The sequence below is a fragment of the Sarcophilus harrisii genome, chromosome 1 (assembly GCF_902635505.1).
Source record: "Sarcophilus harrisii chromosome 1, mSarHar1.11, whole genome shotgun sequence".
Classification (NCBI taxonomy): domain Eukaryota; kingdom Metazoa; phylum Chordata; class Mammalia; order Dasyuromorphia; family Dasyuridae; genus Sarcophilus; species Sarcophilus harrisii.
This window is the reverse complement of record NC_045426.1, coordinates 198,715,212-198,742,919: the sequence shown is the minus strand read 5'-3', so window position 1 is coordinate 198,742,919 and position 27,708 is coordinate 198,715,212. Positions and strand designations below refer to the sequence as shown.

At 32.9% G+C, this 27,708-nt stretch overlaps 1 protein-coding gene across 1 annotated transcript in view; it reads left to right on the top strand.

Moving 5' to 3' along the window:
• Window positions 1-7,088, top strand: part of PGGT1B (protein geranylgeranyltransferase type I subunit beta) — a 47,806-nt gene extending 40,718 nt beyond the window's left edge. Inside the window, exon 9 of the mRNA XM_003759497.3 lies at window positions 6,434-7,088. Coding sequence (XP_003759545.1) covers window positions 6,434-6,615 — 182 coding nt within the window. The 3' untranslated portion in view covers window positions 6,616-7,088. The remainder of the gene's footprint in view (window positions 1-6,433) is intronic.
• The last annotated feature ends 20,620 nt before the right edge of the window (window positions 7,089-27,708 follow it).

Here is a 27,708-nt window from a genome sequence, read left to right as displayed (position 1 = left end):
TCTGCCTTTTACATTTATTTGCATTATATCTCCTTAATACATAGACAATTTTTATAGGAGTTTTTATGATACCGAGTAATGTATCTTCTTTGGCATTCATGTTTGGAAAATTCCACTTATTTAGTTCCAGTTTCTTCTGCAATTATTTCAAATCTGTATTTCCCTTTTGTTTTATCTTTTTGTTAGTTTTGACTAAATCAGAGAGTTTCAATAAAGTTTTCTGCCATCACTACTACTTTCAGTATTTTCTTTTAATTGAGTTGTTTCCTTTATGTATTAGATTCATTGGTTTTTGGAGCACCTAAGTTTAATATAAGATTGATTTATCTATAGTTTCTGTAAACATGTCATTTCTTTATTTATCTCTGTATTGTGAATTTTCCTTTTTGTTTGGTGATTTCAATTCCATCTTTCTTGAATTCAGCTATTGCATAATTTTGTTCCAGCCTTTGATTTTTAGTCTGTGTTAGACTTTGCTTCTTAGATGAATCGGGCAGTCGACAAGCAATTGAGTGTGGGGTTTTGTTTTCTTAACCAGTCTGTTATTCCCCTTCATTTATTCGATTGTTTGATCTATTCACATTTAAAGTTATGAGTAAGTTAAAATCTTTTTCTCCATTTATGTCTACAACATTGCTTTTTCCTGAATTTCCATTTTTTTGTTCCCCTCTCTTCATGTAACAATTAATAGTCAATATTTATTAAGGATTCATTGTGTGCCAGGCATTGTGCTATATGCTGTAGATACAAACATAGAAAAAAAGAAGTCAGTCTCTACCCATAAAAAACTTAACATTTTAAGAGGGAAGGAAAAGCACAGGATTCTGAAAAGAGAGGGATGCAGGGGAAGGTATCTGTAGTGGTGTGATAGAGAAGAAAAGGAAGTCTCAGAGGAGGGCAGCCAGGTAAAAAATGAAGTATTCTTCTAAGCTAAGTTCTCTCCTCAGGTGTTAGTTTAGAGTTCAAGGATCCAACTTTAATAGTACAGGAAGTGGAAGCAGAGAATTATTGTTAGATGGCAGTTTGGAGAGAAAAATTGGGTCATATTGGTGTACTGCAGTGCAAGCTCACTTTGAATTAGCAGTGTGAAATGTCAGCCAAAAAAGTTAATTTTTGAGCTATATTGTTGAGCTTTAGTATCCAGGAATTAAAGATATGATACACCTGATGCACTCTGCCTTTGTTGGACCATATTCTGAATACCTCATTTTAGGAAAGGAAGGCTATTGATAAACTTGAGAGCATCCAGAGAAGTGATAATCAACATGATATAGGGCTTCAACCATTGAGAAGACCATTCAGAAGAACTGTAGGGTGTTTTTTGTTTGTTTGTTTGTTTTTTGAAAAAAGAAGACATGAATTTCTGGGTCACATGATTAACAATATGGAAGAAGGACTAGATAGTTTCTCTGATCTCACAAAAAGATTGTCAAAAGAAAACTTAATATTCTAGTAATAAAGCAATATCAACAGTCTTTAATAGTAGGACACTTAAGAATCCTAAAAAGGTAAAAAAAAACTCCATGAAATAATGTTAAACAGCAATAACTAAATACTGCCCACCACACTTTCAGTAGCAGAATTGCAAGTGGCTCACAAGCTTGCAACAGAATTCTACTTCTCATCCTTCTCCCCACACTGACACCCCAGTATACTAGAGAACCAAATTCCAAGTGACAGAAATATGCCCTAGCCATAGTGCCACCGTTAACATGTTCTGCAACAGAACTCAAGCAGAGCAAAGTAGTAGAGTAAGATATGTGCCTATAATAGAGCTTAACCCTACTTCTAGTGCTGCAGAGATTCAAACTCCAAAGGGCAGGAATTTGCTTAGACTGCAATAGTCAGGTCATGTTGTTCTGTGCTTTTAGGCTAAAGAACTAAGGAACAGGGAATGGGCAAGATGTGTGGGAAAAGGGGAGAATCATTAAATTAGAAGGAAAGCACTCAATATATAGCTCCAGCTATTTTTTTCCCCCCACAGGTCACTTGGGATAGAGACCTAGGTTTGTGAACTGTTAATTGCCCCACATGGGAGGAGGCTAACATTCTTGGAGTTATATCCCTCAGGAAACCTATCATCAGAAAAGACGTTAATGGTTTCCAGTTTGGGAAAACAAAGTGGGGGGGAGGGGGGGGGGATAAGTAAATCACCAAAGATCCCGGGAGGAAAAAAATCTCAAAAACCTTGAACATAAGTAAATCAATAGGAAAGACAACAGCAGGAGGGAATTAAGAGTTCAGGCATTTATGAATAAATACCATAAAACAAAGGGAAAGTAGTATACACCTGATGAGGCATAAGACCTGTGGATTTTGGGAAGAGCAAGGAATCACAGCACACTGTTCCTGTGTTGGCTTAAAAGAAAAAGAATTGGGAAGAGTGAATTTATGACCTGTCATAACAAAAAAGAATTGGCAAAAGATAAAAAAAAAAATCTGCAGTGACAAGTTTCATTAAACAAACAAAAGAAAGGACAACTGATTGGGAATGAAAGTACACAGCAGGATATTGTGGAAGATGAGAAAAAGTAATAATTTAAAAGAAAATATATTCTCCATACCAGCAAAACATTGTCTTTGAAAACATTATTTGTAGAGACAACTTTAGGAATATTGAGGACCCAGAAAAATATTCATAGCCTGAGTGTCATAACAAAAAAACAAAACAAAACAACCAACAATAAAAAACACCAACTATCAGAACTTCTGAATATAGAAAACAAACCTGCAAATTTAAGGATTTATAGAGCATTTCAGAAAAGACCCCAAACTATAAATTCCAAGACATACAGATTAAATCTTAATAGTTCTATTGAGACAAATTCTGCATGTGCCTAGGAGAAAGGACTTAAAATACAAACTAAAGGAAATTAAAATAACGCAAAGTTATTCTGCATCCATAGATGCAATAAAGTAATCTATTCTGAAGAGTGATGGAGCTCAAGATGCATCCCAGAGTGACCTACCTGTTAAAAAAAAAAAGGTATTCCACAATAAAAGTGGTTTTGAAAAATTCTTAGAAAAAAAAGCAGACGTGAAGAGAGTATTTGCTTCTCAAATAAGTTAGACAAATATGTCAGTTAAATTTAGCAGCAAAATAAGAATAGAGATCATTAAGAAAGTTATTTCTAAGTCTATTTAAAGAGACAGATAAAATTAGAAGTTAGATAGAATTGATGGTGGAGAAACAAACTTGAAACATCAATCTCAAATTTTGAGGGTTTTTTTTGTTTTTTTTTTGTGGGACTAAAATTGGGAAGACTTATAAAAAGAGGGAAAGGAGAAAGATACAGAGGAATATGTAATGTACCATAATCAAATCAAAAGTTACTAGTGAGGGGAAGATAACTCCTGTAGTCTCTTGGGAAGAGAGCCTCTAGGAAATGTTTAAGGAGGCAGAGAGAAATAAGCAAAAGGATATGCCTTGGTTTTTTGGTGGGAGAAGTACCACATATTCCTAGGGGTGAAGAGAGATAAAGGGAGATTGTTTTTAAAATGTGTATTTTTTTCAAGAGTTTAATGCTTAGAGATCATTGATCCTGCTTCAGGAGAAGGAGAGTCAGAGCTCCTAGAGGCAACTAACTAAGGGAGGGAGTAGAAACAGGGAAAGAGGTTTCAAGGGAAATGGGGAGAAGAGAGGAGGAGGAAAAGCAAAATTCAATTCTGACCTACATAATCAGAGATACAGGAAGAATCTTACCTGAGGCAGTATCCTCTATCACCTATATGAATTGATGTTTTTCAAAGAGGCATAATGGAAAAAGGGGGCAAGTAAGGTAGTAATAAAAACTGTTCAGAAGAGAACCAAAAATAGTTCGATCCAGATAACACTTGTTCTAGATTTTTTTATTCTCATTCGTTTCTAGATTATTTTCTGGATTTCAATCCAGATCACACCTATTCTGGATATTTCTGTCCGCATTGGGTTCTAGATTCTTTTCTGGATCTTCAATCCAGATCACACAGTATCTCAAAAGTTATAATTAATAATTCAGAGTGCATAAAGAAGGACTGAAGAATAGAAGTAGTATTAATCAAAGAATTAAAAACGGGAGGGATAATGAAGTGAGTAAAAAGGAAGGGAAATTTTACTTTTTTTTTTTTTTTTTTTTTTTTTGGTGAGGCATTTGGGGTTAGGTTTTGCCCAGGTCATACAGCTAGTACATATTAAGAGAGTTTGAGGCCAGATTTAGACTCAGGTCTTCCTAATTTCAGGGCCAGTGCTCTATCCATTGTACCATCTAACTGCCTCTATTTGACTCTCCAAGGGAAAGGGACAAAAGAGAATAAGATTTAAATGACAAAAAGGAAGAACTAATAAGCAAAACTCCAGAGGGAAAGAGGAAACATGGAGACTGGGGAGTACAGGATTGAAGGGCAGGAGAATAGACTAAAATAATAAATAACTGAAGGCATGGTACTGTGGTTAGATGGAGAAGAGGGACATAAATCCCAGTATTAAAGTCATAATTCTCTTATCTTTGGGTGTAAGTGTAAGTGGATTAATTAATAGAGTGAAACAAGATGAAGCAACAGATTGTATAAGAAAAGAAAACCCCACAAGTACAGAGGAGATACAGACTCACACACACACTGTTCTGTTCTTACAGCTATGGGTATATATATATATATATATATATATATATATAGTCTTAACAAGATGAAAGCAGCAATTACAAAAGATAAGTAATTTTGGTTACATGAAACAAAAATTTCTGCACAGCAAAATTAATGATCTAGGATAAGAAGGGAGATAGTCAAACAGGAAAAAGGTTTTTGTATCCTTCCTTTTATATGGTTTGATACCCAAAATACATAATAATTAGTAAATGTGTGTGGCCAGTGGTCATTTCCAATTGGATAAGGTGTCAAAGGATATAAATAGTTTTTAAAATAAGATTTACAAGCTATTCACAGCCACATGAAAGAATGCTCCAAATCACTAGTAGTGAAAAATCAAGATAATCCTATGAGTTTCTATTTCACATCCTGCAGATTGGCTGAGATGACAAAAAATGACAGCACTCAATTTTGGAAGGATTGTCAGAAGATAGGCTACCTTGATGGAGCTGTGAATTGGTATAACTGCTTGTTGAAAAATGATTTGGAATTATGTAAACAAAGTGACTAAAATGTTCATACCTACTGATAACAAAAATTCTATTACTGGACTTATACTCCAAAAAGGCTATTGTTAAGTACATCTCTATAAATAGTAAAATATTTTAAAAACCCTTTTCATGATAGTGAAGAATGAGACAAATTAGATACTCGTCAATTGTCATACATTAATGTAATAGAATGTTACTCTTGTAAGAAATGATGAAGGTAAAGAATATAGAGAAGCCTGGAAAAATCTATATAAACTAATTCTCAGTGAAGTAAACAGAGCCAAGAAAACCATATCTATGACTACAAGCAGTGTAAATGGAAAGAACAGCTTCCTCCCCTCCCCCCAGAAAAAAATCAGAAATGAATGTTATAAAATTATATAGGTTAAGCATTCCCACTCTCTTCCCTCTTATTCTCATTAAGTGAAAATGTGAAAAGTGTTGTATATTATACGTTTTTGTACTTTTAGTATGTTAATGGGTGTCTGTCACATGGAAAGAAAAGGATTAGATTTATTCTTCTCAGTTCCATGGGATAAAAATAGGAACAGTGGGTACAAATTGCAGAAGTCAGTATTAGACTTTTAAGGAAAATCTTAACAATAAATGGATTCAAGGAATGGCCTGCTTCCAGGGGTAACAGATTCAGTCTCACTGAAGACTTTCAATCTATCGACAGGAATCTTGTTCTTGTATGCATTGGTTTCAGCAGTCTTTAAAACCCATTCTGTAAATGTGTAAAATTGTAAAAAAAAAAAAAAAAAAAAAAAAGTGTGTAAAAAATTTTTTTTACAGATATAGAACTTTCATACAATATGGCATTTGATATTTTAAAAGAAATACTTTTTAAAAAGACTATTTACAATATCGTTCATACAGCTTATTCACTAATAGTTTAAATTCAGTCAACATTTTTCTTTTCTTCCCTCTGTCCTTGTATTATTCACATTTTTACTCACTGATCCCTTAATTAATCTTTAAGACCCATTTCAGATGGTATCTTTTATTTTTACTATTACCACTTCCCAAGCAGGAAGTTCTGTTTATCTATGCTTGTATGGTTTTACTTCATATTCTCTTTTGTATTTTATTTGTATATCAGGCTTATCTATCCATTTCCAATATTTGCATGTACGTCAGCCTATTTTATTCACTATTCTATTACCCTGTAGCTCTAAGCAAATTGCATTGCACATAGTTGGCACTCACTAAAAGTTTGTTGAATTTAATCAAAGAACAGTAATTTTCTATGCACTTAAAATATCCTACAGTATATGCTAACATAAATAGCCATCAAAATGTTAATATTTTATTTTCAGATGCTTTGCATGCATACTTTGGAATCTGTGGTCTATCACTGATGGATGAAAGTGGAATTTGCAAAGTTCATCCTGCCCTGAATATAAGCACACGGACTTCTGAACGGCTTCAGGATCTCCACCAGAGCTGGAAAACCAAGGACTCTAAACAGTGTTCAGAAAATATGTATATTTCCACGTGACTGATTTGGGTTTTATGGGAGGGAATAGGGTCAATAATTGATAGCATAATATTAGACTAAGGCTAAAAGCCATGCATAACTAAGTGTGCTATTTTTTTTAAGGGATAGAGTCATAATTCACATCTTATGCTGGTGTCACTTTGGAAGGTAGTCTTGAGCTTAGCCCTTTGCACTGTGATTCAAAAGTGTTTCATTTTTGTTGACATTTGCCACTATAGAACTTGATGCTTCTTCAAGTGGCTTATATTTCGTAGAAACCCCTTGAAGCAAATCAACTATATATATATTATTTGTTAAATTTTTTTTAGAAGTTTTCAATACAAACCATGTCAAAGTGCATTAATCAGAAAGTATCTTTAAAACCAGTTTACACATCATATAACATTGACAACCTTCCAGAGACAACTTAAATGGCCTTTTGCAAAACTTGATTTACCTATTACATATAGATAGGTTTGGGGATAAATTATGTTCTAGGAATTTTTCCTTGAAATCAGTTATTTCCAATTTTTTTTTTTAAATGAAGTATTCTGTCTTTTAAGTTGGTGTGCCATTTAAAATTATGGGTCCTACTTAAAGAAATTCAATAACAATTTTTTACCAAGAGAAAGTAGGCTCATTAATTACTGTGAAAGCTTTTTAAAGAGAGATTGTTATTAAATAAGATAATGAAATGTTTAATTGAACCATAGCAGAACAAGAGGGTAAAATAAATTGAATCTTATGTAGTTATAAGAAAGATTTTGTACCAAGTCTTAAGGCAGTTTTGCTAGGGTGGGGTGTAGTCAGAATTTGGAAGAATTCCCATTTAGTTTTTGTTTTAGTTTCAAAATATTTCATCCCTTTTTTGCCTTTCTGGGAGAATGGAATAACCTTCTTAGAAAACTTAGGTTTTAAAGTATATCTAGTTGGTAGTTTTTAAAATATATATATATATATAATAATGTCATACTTGAAATTCAAAATTTTATGATTGTGATATTTTTGGCCTACTTGGGTTTTTGTTGATATTTTGCCTCTAATCTATTTGTGAGCAGCAACTGGTGCTTCCCTGGTTTAACTAATCTATTACTTAAGTGAGGTGAAACCTACATTCAGGAATATAATAAACATTTTCCAAGAGCACATATAAATATAAACAGTGGCATCTGGCATGATGGTTAGAGCACTGGACCTGGAGTTGGGAAGACAAGTTCAAATCCAGCCTCACTTAGCTCTGTGACCTTGGGCAAGTCATTTGACCTGTCTGCTCAGTTTCCTCATTTGCAAAATGAGGATCCACTTTCAGTATTGTAGGGAGGATAAGATGAGATAATATTTATAAAGTGCTTGGCAAACTTTAGGCACAATATAAATGCTATTATTATTACTACTACTACACATTTATGTATGTGTATATGTACATGCGTGTGTGTGATGTGCATTTTTTGTGATGAACTTTTTTTTTGTAAAGGAACGAAATGGGCCACAGAGGCTGAGGAGCCTGAATGATTGTTAAGAATTATGTTGACTAGCAAACGGGTTATATTTATTTTTTAAGGGAGGTAGTGTAGTAATTTAGAATTTTTATAGGTGATCATTTTATCTATAAATCTTGTCTCTACTGTATCCAGTTGCTCAAAGATAAAGAGGCTTTATATTGAATAAGACTCCCTCTTCCCATCTAAATGATTGTCTAATTACTACAATTTAGAGGGGTAAGGTAGATCTTAGGATAGACTTAAGTTTTCTTTCTACATGTGATCAGACTGTTATATTTTCTATATGCAGAATGTTCCCAAAAGCTTAATGGAAGTTTAAGCTACTAAAGCTATTAGGCTATTTTTTTTTTTTTTTTATCTTAATAGCTTAAAACTGCACTAAGATTTAGGGACATCCTGCATGCATAATCATCATTTAAACAAAATTACTGCTATCATGCCTAGATAGGTTTGATGATTTTGTTTTTCCAAAATTACTCTTTAAACAATAGCCTTTTTTAGAAAAACATAAGATAAATATAAAGAAATTATATCCTGTGAAATCAGCAAACTTTTGATTATTATCTTCATACTTATTTATAAAATTGAAGTATGTTATTTTTCTGAATTTGGGGAGGGATTAGGAAAATAAAAATTTTTTAATGGTGAAGAAAAACAGTGGCAGTGATAAAACGATGCTATTTCCTTTTATAGCTAACCCTTTCATTTAAGTTCTGTTTAAGGTATTTACTGGTAAATTACAATTAAATATTCAAGCTCCACTAATGCTTTTCTTCATCAGTTAAGTCAGTGTATGTAGGTAGAGTTAGGAGGAAAAAAAGAGTTCCAAATTTAGTGAATTACATAAAATAACTTCTAATAATATTCCTAAGCACAAATTAAGACAATTTCTATGGTGAAAGAGCTTGATTCTTGAGATTTTCTTTTTTTCTGTTTTCTTTTTCTTCTCTTTTTTTTCCCCCTGAGGCAGTTGGGGTTAAGTGACTTGCCCAGGATCACACAGCTAGGAGGTATTAAGTGTCTGAAACCAGATTTGAACTTGGGTCCTCCTGACTTCAGGACTGGTGCTCTATATCCACTGTGCCACCTAGCTGCCCCTGATTCTTGAGATTTTCAAAGAACTTTTTAAATTCTTGGTTATACTTGGTTTGACATATAAGCTGCAATGATTCATTATATGCTTATTGTTAATGGCTTTTTGTATCTTTGTTTTTCTTATTGGACCTATCAATATTAGCTTTCCATAGCAATGTTACATAGAAGTACTATTTGACTAAAAGTAATTCTATAGAAACCACTGATACTTTTTTCTATTCAATTTTAAAGAAAAAGAATTAATAAAATTATTGTGTATGGGTGTGTGTGGGGAGGGTATGTGTGAGGGTGGTGGTGGAGGTGGGAGTGTGTGTGTACATTCTTTACCAGTGATGAAATAAAAATGAGGGAAGAGAAAATAGAATAAAATATCAGACATATCCCCAACTTTAGTTTAACTGTATTTTTCTGGCATTCCACATTTAGAAGAGCCATTGATGATAACACAAGATTTTTCCCCTTCTGGCATCAGAGTTTTCAATTTTTTTTTTTTTAAAGCAGAAAACTTTGTTAATCTTATTTTTTAATTGCTACTTTTTTTTTTTTTTTTTTAAAGTACAGACAGGCCCTGGCTTAGATTACTCCTCACATATTACAACCAGGGACACCTTGCTATCCTTTCTGTACAACCATTATTACCATTTTTGAATCCTGTCCCCTTTTTAAGAAATGGCTCCCACCATTGCTACTTAGGGATAGCCTATTTCTGCTGCCATCCTTACTCCCTACTCCTTGCTGTTCTCAGTCGGGATTTCCTTCTCTTTTTCCTTATTTTTCTCCCTTCTTCACTAACACTATTTCTAGAAACTTTACTGGAAGTTTCCTACTCCATTTCATATCTTACTACCATTGCCTATGGGGACCCTATATTATCTTCTGTTACTACTGATTTCCATTACAACTTCTTTGCCTTCTTCTAGTTTGAAATTCTTTCTTGCTCTAGCTGTCATACTGCTCAGCAGCAGAGCTAGTAGGGACCTACTCTTCTTTCTTTCCATCTTTGTTACCTTTCCTTTCCTTTTCTGATGCCACTGGAGCTACAGAAGTCAAGTTCTAACAGTTAGAACTGGGGCAGGGAATTGTATTCTAGAGCTAAGTCAGAAGGGATGGTCTTGGTATCCTGAGTTACAGTATTTTCCAGAGACAAAATGTTAAAAGAAAATACTGTTATTTATAGTTGTTAATATTGTAGTTCAACTAAATTGTGGCTATATAAGCTTTGGTGAATTATCCTTGAAACCCATCCTGTATTTATAATATTCTTCCATGGGAATGCCACTGCATTCCAAGTAACTTTCTTACAAGTATATTTTGACTTAGTGGGAAAATTTTTTTAATTTGGAATCTTGGATCTTAGGTTCCGATCTGATGTTTACTTTTCTGTGTCACCTTAGACAAGTCACTTAACTTTTTAGGGCCTCAATTTTCTCACCTGTAAAATGAAAGTGTTGAACTGAATGGAAGTTCCTCCCTCTAAATCTCTGATCCTTTGGTTCTTGGACTTAATGCATGTTAATGCTGAAACTCTTGAATCTTTTTTTACATCCTCTATTATAAAATGATCATTGCATTCAGAATGATAACCCTGAGACTCTTAAGATTTTCAGCCATCAAGAACTATTTAGGGATATCATTGCTCTTAGAAAAGCAAGCAAGAAAGGCCAATACATTTTAAAATGTTTTCTACACAAACAGTGAAAACTAAAATGGATTGGGAGCTAGATTTCAAATTAGAGAGCAAAGACTTTGAACAAAAGTGGCAGCTCACATTTATATAACATTTTGGTGAATATTCAATCCTTGTGTATCCCTTGGCAATTTTTTCTTCAAGAATCCACTCTTTGTAAGTCTCCATTGTTGTATCAGAGCTGTTTGTATTATTTTAATATATAAATGGGAGACACCTTGTTAAAGGGGAAAACCTTTAAAATGCCATACACACATATCTACTAAATCAAATGATTATTGGTGAACATGGTATATGATCAGATATTCTCTTCAGCTTTGAATCAATTGTATAAGTGAAATTGTGTTTTACTATTTGTGAAATTCCACATATTTACTTCTCATTTTCATCAAAGATATGCTTAATACACTTCAGATGGTTCTAGATCCATACTTGAAGCCTTTCCAGTTTGATAGGACCTGGGGTACTTATGTTCATTCATAATAATCTTAAAGTAACAAAAATCACTTGCTCACCCATGACCTTTGAAGTATTTTAGTAGTTTTCTCACAGCAAGTTTTAAAGCACCTATATAAATATAAACTATGATTATATGCTATGAATTTTCTTCTTTTAAGAAATGGGAAAATAAAATTCTGATTTCATTGGACCTGCCAGTATGGAAACTCATTCCACTGATGCAGATCACAAACTTGTCTTTACCTTAGTCTTAGGGAATTATCTGCCAATTGCACTCTCAACTTCAGACTTAAAAATCACAGATTTAAAGTTGGAAGAGACTTTGAAATTCACAAAACTATTAAATAAGTTTAAATCTAGTTCTCTGCTGATTAAATCCAGCACTTTGCACGATGCTCCATTAAATTCTTCAAACCTAACATCTAAATAAATGAAGAAAAAATTATAGCCAAATAGTTTTTTTTTCTTTTTTTTTAAGTAGAAAACTCAGGCCCAACGAAGTCAAGAGATTGCAAAGATGAGATTAAAAGTCAGATTTTCACACAACTAATTTAATACTGTATTTCTTTGCTTAGAACAAGATGGCTACAGAAGCTGTTTATACTTTTTACTCTTGTGTAGTAAATTTGGCTTATGTACTCCATTGTTTAAAGTCATTTATTGTCTTAAACTATATTAGAAGATATGTAAACCAGAAAGAAAAAGAAATAGAATTTTTCTAATGAAATTGTGAGTTTATGGGTGGATAGAACAGGGGGAAATGAGGTGAGAGTTGTACTGGCTTTTAGTTTAAGTCTAATTTTAATCCAAAGAAGATGAAATATGTAAATAGTCATTTTAACTTTAAGCAGTGTTAATAGTTGACTTTTTGTTTCAATCTTAGTGCTCAGAATATTCATGAATTCCATGATTTTTTTGAATTATAAAGAGATATTCTCTGTTACAACATATACAAAGTAGATATTCCTTTATATTTTAGCCAAATTATTGATTGCCAATTTGGCAGGTAGTACCTTCACTTTTTATTAATTTTGGTATACAAAGTTGTAACTTTTTCTGTCTAAGGGTATGTGACACAATGGATAAGGAAGCTAGCCTTAGAGCCTGGGTCAAAATCTTGCTTCCGATATAACTAGTAAGATGATGGATAAATTATTTGACCTAAGAGCCTAAGTAATTTAAGACTACATTACAGGTAGAAAGGGCAGGAAAATTTCCACACAATGAATTACCTATACACTTGACATTACAGATCAAGAACCACTGCCTCTTCCAATATAGGGCAAGGGTGGTAAATAGAAGCTAAATCACAAAAAATTAGTTGCATAAGTGTTTTTGTTTTTCAAATTAATTGACATCTGTGTTTTGATCCACATGTAATAAAGAACGAATAAGCACAAATGTTCTGAGGTACTGCTCCCAATTTCCCCCATGAGGAAAGAGTTCTTAATTCAGTCATAAAGTAATAGTTGAAAGTGAATATAAAAAATTGAATAACATTAACAAACCCACATAAAAGCAACAAAAATGTTCTAAAAAGGAAAGATGTATTTTTCTCAAATGAAGAAACTTTAAAAATTTAAATGCTATATATAAAGTCATAATAAAGAGAAATATTTCAACTTGGAGGAAATGGATTTTTATATTTTAAAATTGAAGGAACTCAAAACTCAACCTAAAATGGCATACTTTGCAAAGCTGAGCCTAATTATCAATGAAAAAAGTGGACAATCAAGTTTTTGAAGAATTCCTGAACACAAACAACAAAAAAAAAAAACCAAAAAATGGGCAGGATATTCAATTTACAAGCAAGAGTAACAAAGATAATACAGGTACCATCAGCAATCATTTATAAGGGGATGAGAGAATAGCATTTATATTGTATCTGTTGTGTGCCAGGTACTGTGCTAGAAAATATGCACTACATAGTAATAATTAAAGAGATTTAAACTAAGGCAGTTTTCCAATTCTACTTCATTCCTATCAGGCTGGCAAAGAACAAATGTTGAAGTTCTATAGGAAAATCACTACCCCCCCCCCCCCCCCCCCCCCCCAAACACTTGTGAGCATTTGCCCTGTATGAGTTCTCCATAAGATGATCTTTTTGGCAAGCATACATTTGGTATTCAAACAATGTGCTCAGCCCATTGGAGTTGTGCTCATTGCAGTGGAGTTGGAATGCTTGGAATTGCTTAAACTACACTGTAAGAGTTATGAGTTAGTCTAGTCATTCTGGAAAGAAATTTGAAACCCAGAAAATTCTCAAACTCTGCAGACCCTTTAACCTATCTGCAACTACTGTGCTGACACCCTAAATAAGTCAAAGAAAGCGGGGAGGGGATCTGTGTACAAAAAAGTTTTATAGCACCTATTGGATAATGGCGCTAAAGATTGTGTTACATGTATATAATATGTTGTTTTGATATAAGAAAATTATGCAATCTACAACCTCAGAGGAAACTTAAGAAAATCCTCTTGCAAAGCAAAATGATAAGTACAGTAACAGGAAAATCAATAATAAAAGATTAGAAATATGATCATTACTGACAAATGATGTATACAAAAACTGAAGATGAAAGATGCCACTCTCGACAGACATGAACTTAAAATGCAGAAATAAACTTTTGGATGTAGCTAATGTAGAATTTTTTTTTATCTGAACTACGTAGTTATGCAATAAAATCTTGGGGATTTTAAAATTTTGCTGAATGTGATGGAATTAAAATTAATTTAAAATACTTAAATGAAAATAAAAATAGAAAAATGAATAGACGAGACCAAAAGGCAGTTCAGAAGAAAATGGAGGAGAATAGTTTTGAAAACATGGAGATTATTATACTTTTTTAAAAAGTGATATGAAATAAAGATTAGAAGTTTCATATACAAATCTATTTTGGATTTATATTCTTTTGTGTCTGGAAATGCTCTCTTTTCGTGTTTTAAGTTCAGAATCCCACTAGCAACCCAAATTATTTTCTACAATCATTTCATTTTTGCTCTTCATGTACCACATATTTCAACCAAAATGGTCTGCTGGGTGTTCTCTGAACTCAAAATTATTTACTTCCAATTCTTGCATGTATTAATCCTGAAATCTGGAATGTACTTCCTTAACTCGGACCTCTTAAAAACCTGTAGCTTCTTTCAAGGCCCAGCTTGTGTTACCTTCTAATGAAAGTCTTCATTTTCACCAGCTCTTAGATATAACTACCTCCTAATACTTATCTCAATATAATATAAACTTTTTGGGGACAGGGATAATTATTTTATTGTTGTATCCTGTATTTTGTAGTCCTAAAGCATTATGTACCTTGCAGATTTTGTTCAGCCATGGTCATACTAGATCCCACTAGGAATTTTCTTTTTCTTTTTTTTTTTTCTTTTAAAAAATCCTTACCAAGGATCATTTTTATTTTTATTTATTTATTCTCTGTGTTAACCTTTTTCTTTATTTTTTTTTAATTTTTAAAAATTTTTTTAGACTTTTTAAAAATTTATTTATTATAATAACTTTTTATTGACAGAACCCATGCGAGAGTAATTTTTTTATACCCACTGGAAATTTTCTTGGCAAAGATGCTGGAGTGGTTTGCCATTTCCTTCTCCAGATCATTTTACACATAAGAAAACTGAGGCAGACAGGCTTAAGGAACTTTTACAAAATCATACAACTAGTAGTGTCAGGCCAGAATTGAACTTAGGCTAGGTCTTCCTGATTCTAGGCTTGGCACTCTATCCACTGTGCCACCTTGCAGCCCCAACTTCGCAAGAAATAGTAAACATTGAATTATACCTCAAATAATTCTTGGGCCCTAATTGAGGCCTTTCCCCCTTTAAAGAACCTGCTATTCCCGGACAGCTAGAGGAAGTTGTCCTCCAGGGCATAATCTTTGAGAATATTGTTAGGGTCAGCTAGCTGGCACAGTGGATAGAGCACCAGCCCTGAAATCAGGAGGACCTGAGTTCAAATTTGGCCTTAGACACTTAATACTTCCTAGGTGTGTGACCCTGGGCAAGTCACTTAACCCCAATTGCCTCATCTCCCCCTCCCCCCCAAATTACTGTTAAAGTGTTTAACAAACCAGTGTACTCATCTGTAAAATGAGCTAGAAAAGGAAATGGCAAACCATTACAATTATCTTTCTAAAAAAAAACCCAAAAGGGTCACAAGGAGTTTGACACTGAAAATGACTGAACAGCAACATCAAAATGAACACTTCTTAAGTCTAGACAAACAACACAACAATAAACCATGCCCTGATTTGTAGTGTGGGCCAGTTTGAGTTGACTCTAGGGTACTCCTGAGAGATGAGTCAGAATACTTTAGTGGAGAGTTCATTATTCTGTAGCAAGTAAAATTGGGATTTGGGAAATTGTGATATTTAAAGTAAATAGTTTGAAAATAGAATTCATCTAAGAACCTTTGCCATATGGGCTGCCATAAGAGCATTCACTAGGGCAGTAAGCAAACAAACTTCATTCTTCCCAACCATGTCACTTATGCACTCTGACCTTTGGCAAGTCATATCATTTCCCTAATAATAACAATTTCCAGGAATCATAAACCTTTCCACTGGCCCATACTTAGCTCAGCAGAATTGATAGGATTGATTAGATTAGGTTAGTAAAGGCACTGGTGAGGCTCAGACACTATAAAGTTCTGAAATTGTAGACAAGAGACAGCATTATTTCCAACTTTATTGAATTTGACAGAAAATTCATCTCTGTTTTTATCTATTGAATGTTGATTCACAAGAAAGGTCTCTCAGACCAAACTTCCTAAAGGGCCTAGTTCCATTGTGTTAATAACACAATGTTATTGTATTAAGGATTAAATGTTGAACATAGTGTTGACTTAGAATAACATAATAGCTTGCATTTGTATGATCCAAAGGGATTTCATAATCATGGAAGGAAGATAGGGCAATTTACAGCTTTACTCATTTTATAGTTAAAAGAAAATGAGGTGCAGAGAGGTGAAAATATGATTTAATGTGTCTTTTTGACAGATTTGTGGAAAAAATGGGAATGAATGAATTTATTAATTTAATTTAATTAGTAGAATTTCAAAATATTGTGCTGAACACTGGGGATACAAATAGAAAAGTAGGACAGTACCTGTCTTCAAACAACTCACATTCTAATGGAGCAAACAGCAGTGAGATGGAAAGGATCCATGAATGATCCTTTGGGTTCAGGGGACAACCAAGAGTACTAACACTTCTTTTAATATCCTTTATCTACTGAAAGTACAGGCGACAGAAGTGGATGGAAGTCTGGGAACATAAGGGTATTTAAACAATTCCCAAATGCACAGGTTGTGTCAAATCCAGCCTCAGACACCTACTAGCTATTCATTCTTCAGCAAGTCACTTACACCTACTTCTCAGGTTGGTTGAGAGAACCAAATGAGGTATTTGCAAAATACTTAGCACAGTGTCTGGCACTTAATAGAAATCACCATTTTCCTTGTCATTATATAAACGAGGTGAAAGGATGGAATATAAAATTGTGTAGTAGGAGATAATGGAAAGACTAGAACTGACATCGTTGTCTTAGATGGAAGCTTACATGGAAAGGGTTGAGGAGAAGAGCATATGAGACAATTCTGGAAAAGTTATCTTGTTCTAGGAATGGCTAATTCAGACAAAAATGATTTTTTGTTTCTTAGGTCATTTTGTCTAAACAAATCTGGAATTTAGATCAGGGCCAAAGGTAAAATATTTGCTATCCTATTTTTTTGATGGCTTTTCTAATATTCAAAGACTAAATTATTTCTGTATATTTAGGCCTTACTATTTCCCTTTCTTACAATTTTATTTTCTTACTATTCTTTTCTGTGGATTTTTTTCTATGGATTTTTTTCATATCCTCCCTTTCTCTAATAGTATATCATGTTTAAACTGTAAAATATGTCTAGCAAATGCCTTTTAAGGATCAGTGCATGTGAGGAATCTCATCTACTTTTCTACCACATGAGAAACTGCAGTAAGGCATGAAAACTAAGTGTAACCAAAACAACAAAGCTTTTATAAGGACAAAGCGGGAGTGGTTCATGCATGTATTTGTATTCCCAGTATCTAGTACAGAGCCTGGCACATAAGATCATAGCTCTACAGCTGAAGGAGACCAACCACATTACTCTTTAGGTAAAGAGATTAACAGGTGTCAAGGAGAGAGTATGAACCCAGCTCCTCTGATTTCAGAGCCAATGTATCTTCATTTACATAGCACTTCCTTCATAGTAGGCCTTCAATAAATATTTGCTGATCAATTGGTTGAGAGATCATTAAAGTTGTATTTATATTCATTCTTGTGTTATCAAAAGATGATTTAACTGGTGAGGCCTTAGTCTTTTTTTAGGAGCTTTTAGAATATCAAAAAGTGTTTTAAAAATTACTCTTGGAAGCAAAGCAGTCAACAAAATCACAATTTATCACAATTGTCAGATTCAACAAATATAATTTGTGATCATGATTGATGCTTATCTAGTTCCAGTTTTATAAGCACTTTTTGTAAATTAGTTCATTTGAGCTTTAAAACAATTCTTTGAAGTATTAGTGTCCCATTTTACAATTGAGAAAAATAATGCTCAAAGATGTTAAATTATTTGTCTGTGTTCACAGAACTGGTGTCAGAGGCAAGTTGCGAACTCAGATTTTCCTGATTCTGGGAAGTGGGCAGAGCACTGCTGAAGGAGGTGGCTTGTCAGTGTCTAATCAGTCCTTTTGAAGAACTATTTACAGAACCTGATACAATGAAAAAAGTATATAAAAGAAACAAAAGATTAAAAACAAACTTAAATTATTTATGTTAATTGCCGTTGTATTGATCCATTGCAATTTTTCTCTATTCTACTTCTCCCATTCTTATTTGTTTTCGTCAATCAAGAAATGTATCCCAGACTGAAAGCCTGGGCTGCCTGCATTGTGATTGACTACTTCATTAAAAAGAAAACTAGCTATTTGATACAGATCTCCTGGTATCTAGTAACAAGCTGTAGATCTCTTCACATATCTCATTTCTTTGGAAAGAATGGTGTATTGTTTCACAATGTACCCTTTAGGAAACAGTCCACCTGTATCTACCAAGGTAGTATTACCCTTATCATCGATAAGCCTAATAAACTACTTGATGCTCTCCAAAACTAATATATTAAAAATATCCTTAATATTGTGCATAAAATAGATACTTGACACTGATAGGGATTTGCTGCCAAAGGCTTTAACTCTCAACAGTAGCAATATGTTCCTTGTTTAGAGTATGACGGAATTTCCTTTTTTTTTTAATAAAGCTTTTTATTTTCAAAACATATGCACAGATAATTTGATATTTACCCTTGCATAGCCTTGTGTTTCAGATTTTCTCCTCCTTTCCCCCACACTCCTTCCCCTAGATGACAAGCAATTCAATATATGTTAAATATGCTAAAATATATGTTAAAGCCAATATGTGCAAAAATATTTGCACAATTCTCTTGCTGCACAAATCAGATCAAAAAAAGAAAGTAAATTAGTAAGAAAACAAGATGCAAGTGAACAACAAAAAGACTGAGCATGTCATTATGTTCAGTTTCCACAATTCTCTCTCTGGGTATAAATGGGCTGCCTTCATCACAAGATCAGTGGAACTGCCATCAATCATCTCATTGTTGGATAGAGTCACATTCATCAGAATTGATCATCATATAATATTGTTGTTGCTGTGAATAATAATCTCATTTCACTTGGCATCAGTTCATGTAAATCTCTCCGGGTTTTTCTGAAATCATCCTAGTGATGTTTTCGTATAGAATAATAATATCCCATTACCTTCATATACCATAACTTATTTAGCCCTTCCCCAACTGATGGGCACCCACTCAGTTTCCAGTTCCTTGCCACTACAAAAAGGGCTGCCACAAACATTTTTACACATGTGGGTCCCTTTCCCTCTAAGATCTCTTGGGATATAAGCCCAGTAGAAACACTGCTGGATAAAGGATATGCTGTTTGACAATTTTTTGAACATAGTTCCAAATTGCTCTCCAGAATGGCTGGATCCGTTCACAACTCCACCAACAATGTATTAGTGTATGAAGGAATTTCAATAGACTAATATTGCTGTAAGGATGCTGCTCTTAGACGTGAAAAAAGTTAAAATTGACACAATGATATTCCTTATTTTACTTCTAAAAGTTGGAGAAGTTTGTCATATAAATATGAAGAGATTCCAGGTTGTGTTTGACACTTATTTCAATGAAAAAGGGTTTAAAGTAAAAATCTAGGTTCTTGGTTCTTACATAGATAAACTATAAAGAAATGGGCAGGCTTCTTGGGTTTGGTCAGTTCTGGAGAAAGAAACAATAGTTGGAAACGATTATATCTTCATTTCCTGAGGAAAATTAGAGTTAAAAAACAAAATAAAACAACTATTCTTAGAATTCCTGAGATATCTAAGATGGCTTTTGGTTTGACAAGGATCTCTCTGGTCTGATTCAGAAACAAACAAGGCTGATTGATTCAGGAGAATTTAAAGAATCTCTCTGAATTTGTTGCAAATAATTCCTAAGAGAACATCTGTTTAAAAAGAAGGACCCCAAAACTTTAGCTTCAGGGATAATAACTCACTATTTCACAAAAATTGCTGGAAAAACTGGAAAATAATATCAGAAACTTGGCATAGACCTGCCATACCAAAATAAGGTCAAAAATGGGTATGCACTTTAGGCATAAAGGCTGATAATATAAGCAAATTAGTAGAGCAAGGGATAGTTTACCAATCAGATTTTTGGAGAAGAAAGAAATTTATGGCCAAAGAATTAGGGAACATTATGAAATTCAAAATGGATAAGTTTGATTAAATTAAAGAATTTATGCAGAACCAAAACCAACACAACCACGATTAGAAGGGAGGCACAAAGCTTGGAAAAAAATTTTTATACCCAGCATTTCTGATAAAGGCATCATTTCTAAAATATATGAAGAACTGTATCAAATTTATAAGAATACAAATCATTCCCCAATTGATAAATGGGCAAAGAATATGAATAGATGAATTTCATCCGGTGATGAAGTTAAAGCCTTCTATAGTCACATGAAAAAATGTTCTAAATCACTATTGAGTAGAAAGATGCAAATTAAAATAACCCTGAGGTACCATCTCACACCTTTCAGATTGGCTACAATGATAGGAAAAGATAACAATAAATGTTGGAAGGGATATGGGAAAACTGGGACACTAATGCATTGTTGGTGGAGTTTATATCCCAAAGAAATCCTAAAAGAGAAGAAAGTTTGTAGCAGCTCTTTTTTGTGATAGCAAGGAATTGGAAAATGAGTAGATGCCCTTCAGTTGGGGAATGACTGAATAAATTATGATATATGAAAGTAATAGAATATTATTCTGTAAACAATGATGAACAAGTTGATTTTAGAAAGGTCTGAAAAGATTTATACCAACTGATGCTAAGCAAAACAAACAGAACCAGGAATACATTGTACAGTAACAAGATTGTGTAATAATCAACTACGAAAGCCTTCATAAGGCAACTGCAGAAGTTCAGTGATCCAAAATAATCCCAATAAACTTTGGATGGAAAATGTTGTCTACATCCAGAGAGAGAACGATGGAAACTAAATGTAAATTAACACATGCTATGTTCACTTTTTTCCCTCCTCCTTTTCCTTCTGTTTTTTTCCCCTTCTGTTTTTTCCTTTTTGTTATGATTTTCCTCTCCCAACATGATTCATAAGGAAATGTGTAAAAAAAAAAAAATGTACATGGTTAACCAGAAAATTTTTTTTTCAAAAATAACATGGAGAAAAATAAAATTAAAATAAAAAATGAGGAAGTATCTTGTGAAATATCTCCATGATATATTATAAAATTTTTACAGATTGCTAGAATTGACCTCAAAACCAGGAAGACCTGGGTTCAAGTTCATTCCTGACATGAGATCCCAGGTAAAGTACTTAATCTGTTAAACTCTAGGCATTTCTATAATACCATAATTTGCAGAGAATGTGCTAATTTATAATCAGTGGGGCATTTTCCTCACCCAGGAGCTCCCTGTATCCATAATATTATAAGTATTATTCCTATTTTTGTCTTAATCTAGTGCGGGTGAGAAGGGATTCTAACACAAATTTGTACAATAATAAGCCAGCCCTCAGATTAGCCAATGCCAGCTTTAATTATCAAGCATCTGAATCCACACCCAGCCCTAGCCTATTAGAAGAGAAACAGTTAACAAACAATCCCAATAAGGATTTGGGGTGGTTGTGCAGTCATTTCAGCTGACCTTTTCATGACCACAGTGAGGGTTTTCTTGGCAAAGATACTGGAATGGTTTGTCATCATCTTCTCCAGCTCATTTTATAGATGAGGAAACGGAATCAAACAGGGTTAAGTTACTTGCCCAAAGCTACCCAGTTAGTAGCCGAGGCTGGGAATTTGAACTCGGGTCTTCCTCACTTCAGGTTCAACAATCTATTGTTCCTCCTTGCTGTGATGCAAACTATTCTGAGCCCTGGAAGTCACAGTAGGAGACAGGACCAACTTTCCACCGGGGATGTGTATTGGGATGACTGCAGGAGGCTTGTAACATGATCTTCAAAATTTCATTGATTCTCTAGGGGCACAGTAGAGTACAGAACAAATCACCAAATAAGGACTGAAAAAAGGGAAGGGGAAAGAGATCAGTCAACGTCTGAACTCAAAGTAAATCAATCAGAGATTGAAAAGGATGGCAGGGTATGATAAAGAAAGCAGGACCTTATAGCAGTCAGAGCATCCAGATGTGATGTGTAAATAAAATGAAGAAATAACCAGCTAAGAGAAATCTAAGCAGTAAAACTTTTTAAAAGAGAATAGTCCCACACCAACTTTTATTAAAGCCCCAGGGAAAAATTGGACAAGAATGACTGAACAAAGTAATAGAAAATGAAATGAGTTAGAAAGATAAAATAAAAATTAGAATAAAGAGCTACTTAAAGTAGAAGGTAGAAAATCTGACCCAAGTAATGAAATCCCTGAAAAACAGAATGAAACAAACTGAACTCAATGACTGTCAGTGAAAAAGAAATATTAAAAAGCCAAAGATTGAAAAAGGAGATGAGAATGTAAGATTAAAAAAATCAGACTCAGAAAACATGACAAAAAAAAATCCAAAAACCAAAATGGACACCTATTTTAAAAAACATAAAACTATTAGAACTAGAGACCAAAATAAAAATTGATGAAATCCACTATTGCTTTCTTTTTAAAAAATATTTTATTGCTATCTTTTGTTTTTGATATCATAATAGTTTCTTCTGATATTCTTCCAACAACCCCTCCTGAAAGAATAAAATTTTCTTTTCTTTTTTTCTTTTTTCCTTTTCTTTTTTTAAAATTTTAATAACCTTTTATTTACAGATTATATGTATGGGTAACTTTACAGCATTGACAATTGCCTAATCTCTTGTTCCAATTTTTCCCCTCCTTCCTCCCACCCCCTCCCCCAGATATCAGGATGATCAGTAGATGTTAAATATATTAAAATATAAATTAGATACACAATAAGTATACATGACCAAACTGTTATTTTGCTGTACAAAAAGAATCGGACTCTGAAATATTGTACAATTAGCCTGTGAAGGAAATCAAAAATGCAGGTGGGCAAAAATATAGGGATTGGGAATTCAATGTAATGGTTTTTTGTCATCTCCCAGAGTAAAGAATAAAATTTTAAAAATATATTTTACATTTTTATTTAAAGTTTTGAGTTCCAATTTTCATCCTTCCTTTCTCTCCTTCCTACCTTAGAAGTAATCAGATGTAGGTTATGAATGTGCAATTATATGAAACATTTTTATATTAGTCATTTTGTACATGAAGATTCTTAATAAAACAATGAAAAATAATGTACTTCAGTCTGTATTCAGCCAATATAAAATCTTTTTCTAGGTTCAGATAGTATGTTTCATCACTAATCCTTTTCAGGTTGTCTTGGATCATTGAATCACTGAGAATAACTAAATTATTCATAGTTCTTCAATGTCTATTGTTCTTAAGGTGTACAATGTTCTCCTGGTTCTGTTCACTGTGCATCACTTTCCAGTCTTTCCAGGTTTTTATGAAATCATCCTGCTTGTCATTCCTCATATCACAATAATATTCCATCATAATCATATACCAAAAGGGATTTAGCCATTTCCTAATTGATGGACATCGCTTTGATTTCCAATTTTTAGCCACCCAAAAAAGAACGGCTATAAATATTTTTGTACACATACGTCCTTTCCCCCCCTTTTTAAAAATATGTTTTTGGGATATAGACTTACAAATGGTATCACTGGATTAAAGGGTAAGTACAGTTTAGTTGCCCTTTTGGCATAGTTGCAAATTGTTCTCCATAATGATTGACCCCAGCAACAATATATTAGTGACCCAGTTTTCCTGCATTCCTTCCAACATCCAACTTTTTTTTTTTTTGTCATATTAATCACTCTGAGAGGTGTGAGGTAATACCCTGAAGTTGTTTTAATTTATATTTCTCTAATAGTGATTTAGAGCATTTTTTTCATATGATTATAGATAGCTTTGATTTTCTAATCTGAAAACTGTCTGTTCATATTCTTTGACCATTTATCAGTTAGGAAATGACTTGTATTTTTATAAACTTGATGCAGTTCTGTGGTGTTCTTTTCTTTTCTAGAATATGATGATTCTCTGGGAGCAAGTTTCTTGGGGAGGTTTTCTGGAGGCAGCCTTGGTTTCGGTTCAGAGTAATAATCACCTCAAATATAGCCAGGAGTTAAAATCCAATATTTTATTGTCTCTTCCAAAATAGCTCAGTTAGCTTTCTTTGGTTCTGAGAGTGCTTGTTGCTAGCTTCAGCCTCCAGCTCTCTCTGAATCTTGGGTCTGTCTGACTGCAGATTAGCTTCTCAATCTCCTTAACTCACTGACTGACTCACTTCTCAATCTCTTCAAGTGACTGCTCCACTGACTCTGCTCCTTTTATGCTCTTTTAGAGGTGTAAACTAAAAAAAAGATTGACTCCTCCTCGGAGAGTGGGATTATGGAAGGTGTAAACTTGGATATCTCCTGACTTGTGAACTCCAATTTGTGAACTCTCAAAGGTGTAAATCCATGCATTGCTTCCATCAATTCCAGTGAGTCAACACCTTATTTCAAGTTCTGGCTCATAACACAGTTCTCTCTATCAGAGAATAGGAAGCCTTTCTCAGAAATATTTGTTCTAAAAATGTTTTAGCAGCTTTGTGCTTTCCTTATAATTTTAGTTGCATTGGTTTTGTTTATACAAAAACCTTTAAATTTCATATAATAAAATTGTTTTGTACTTTGTAATGCTCTCTAAATATTTTTTGGTACTAAATTCTTCTCTTATCCACAAATATGACAAAATATTTCATGCTCTCAGTTTGGTTATGGTGTCACCTTTTATATGTAAAGCATATGCCCATTTTGACTTTATCTTAATATATCTTGTGAGATGTTGATATAGCTAGTTTCTGCCATACTGTTTTCCAGTTTTCCAGCAGTTTTTGTCAAATAATGAGTGTTTGTTTCAAAAGCTTGTATCTTTGGACTTATCATACATTAGATTAGACTTCTTGAACTTTTTCCATTCACAACACCTTTTTGCCTGAGAAATTTTATGCAATCCTGGAAATATAGGCATCTAAAAGAGATAATACAAATCAAACATTTACTGAAAAATAAATCATAATTTTGTGACTCCCACATTCAGTTATAAGACTCCACATGGGGTCCCAACGCACAGTTTAAAAAAGGTGGGTTCTAAATTACTTTGGTCATTTACTATAATGTAATTTGTACTTAATCTATTCCACTGATCCACCACTCTATTTCATAGCTAGTACCAAATTGTTTTGATAATTACTACTTAATAATAGAATTTGGGATCTGTTATGATTAGGTTATGTTCTTTCACATTTTTTTTCAATGATTCTTTGGATATCCTTGAATTTTTGTTCTTCCAAATTAATTTTGTTATTTCTTTCTAATTCTCAAAAAAATGATTTTTTGATTGATTGATATTGTACTGAACTAGTAGATTAATTTAGGTATAATTATACCTTTTATTTTATTGTCTCATTCTATTCATGAGCAATTAATATTTTTCCAATTATTTAGATCTGACTTTATGTGAAAAGTGTTTTGTAATTCATATAATTCCCAGGTCTGTCTCCCAAATGTTTTATATTGTTTATAGTTATTTTTAATGGGATTTCTCTATCTTTTGCTGGTAAACTTTGTTCGTGTGTGTGTGTGTGTGTGTGTGTGTGTGTGTGTGTATGTGTGTGTATACATACATACATATGCATATGCTGGTAATTTTATGTGTGTTTATTTTGTATCCTGCAACTTTACAGGTTCTTAATAATTTCAAGTAGTTTTTTAGTTGATTTGTTAGGATTTCTAAGTATACCAATTATATCATCTGGAAAGAGTGATAGTTTTGTTTCCTCAGTGTCTTGTTAATTCTTTTAATTTCTTTTTCTTCTCTTATTGCTATAGGTAACATAGAGGTGATAATGGGCATCTTTGCTTCACCCCTAATTGTACTGGAAATTGTACTTCTAGTTTGTCCCCATTACAGATAAAGCTTGCTGATTTTTTTTTTTAATAAATATTGCTTATTATTTTAAGGTAACTTATTTATCCATTTATTCATATGTTCTCTAGTGTTTTTAGTAGGAATGGATGATGTAGTTTGTCAAAGGCTTTTTCTGCATCTATTGAGATAATCATATGATTTCTATTGTTTTTGTTATTGATATGGTCAGTTATGTTGATAGTTTGTCTAATATTGAACCAGTCCTACATTCCTAGTATAAATCCCAACTGATTGTAGTGTATCATCTTTGTGCTATATTGCTGAAATCTCTTTGCTAATATTTTATTTTAAAATTTTGGATCAATATTCATTAAGGAAATTGTTTTATAATTTTCTTTCTGTTTTGGCTCTTCCTGGTTCATGTATCAGCACTATATTTGTGTCATAAAAGAAATTTGGTAGGACTCCTTTTGCCTGTTTTCCCAATAGTTTATATTGTATTGGGATTATTTGTTCTTTAAATGTTTGATATAACTTGTTTGTGACTCTATCTGGTCTAAAGGATTTTTTTTCTCTAGAAATTCATTGATGGCTTGTCCAATTTCTTTTTCTAAGATTTGGTTATTTAAGTATTTTATTTCTTATGTTGATAGGGGTAATTTATATTTTTTGTAAATATCCATCCAGTTCACTTAAATTGTCAAATTCGTTATCAAAGTGGGTAAAATAGCTCCTAGTAATTGTTTTAAGGCCCTCTTTATCAGTAGACTTTCATTTTTGATATTAGCAATTTAGTTTTTCTATTTAAAAAAAATTAGCCAATGATTTATCTAGTTTATTGGTTTATTCTCATAAAACCAACTTTAGTTTTATTTATTAGTTCAATGGTTTTTTATATTTTATTAATCTCTGCTTTAATTTTTAGGATTTTCAATTTGATGTTTAATTGAAGATTTTAAATTTTTTCTTATTCTAGTTTTTTTTTAGTTGCATAAATTCATTTATCTGTGTTTTTTCTATTTTATTGATAAAAGAAATAAGAGATATAAAATTTCCCCTATGTGTCACTTTGACAGTATCCCATAAATTTTGATATTATCTCTCATTGTTGTCATTTGCTTTAATGAAATTTTCTATTTTTTTATGATTTGTTCTTTGACCCACTTGTTTTTTAGGAATAGATTATTTCATTTCCAATTGATTTTTCATCTCTTTCCTTTATCTGTTATTGAATCTAATTTTTATTGCATTATAATCTGAAAATGATGCATTTACTATTTCTGTTTTTCTGTTACTGATTGTACTGTTTTTGTATCCTAATATGTGTTCAATTTTGTGTAGGTGCCATGTACTGCTGAGACAGAATTATATTGCTTCCTATTTCCATTCAATTTTTTTATCAGAGATCTATCATAACTAACATTTTCAGAATGTTATTCACTTCTTTAACTTTTTTCTTGTTTATTTTTCAATTAGGCTTATCTAGTTTTGAGAAAGGAAACTTCAAGTTCCCCCACTAATATGGTTTTATTTATTTCTTCCTGTAATTCTTTCAACTTCTTCAAAAATTTAAATGTTATATTATTTGGTGCATATATGTTTAATATTGATATGATTTCATTGTGTATGGTACCTTTTAGTAAGCTGTAGTTTTCTCCCTTATATCTTTTAATTAAGTAAAATTTTCCCTTTGCTTTGTCTGAGATCATGATTGCTATCCCTGATTTCTTTGCTTTAGCTGAAGCATAAAGATTCTTCTCCAGCCCCGTTATCTCTATCCTGTGTGTATGTCTCTGCTTCAAA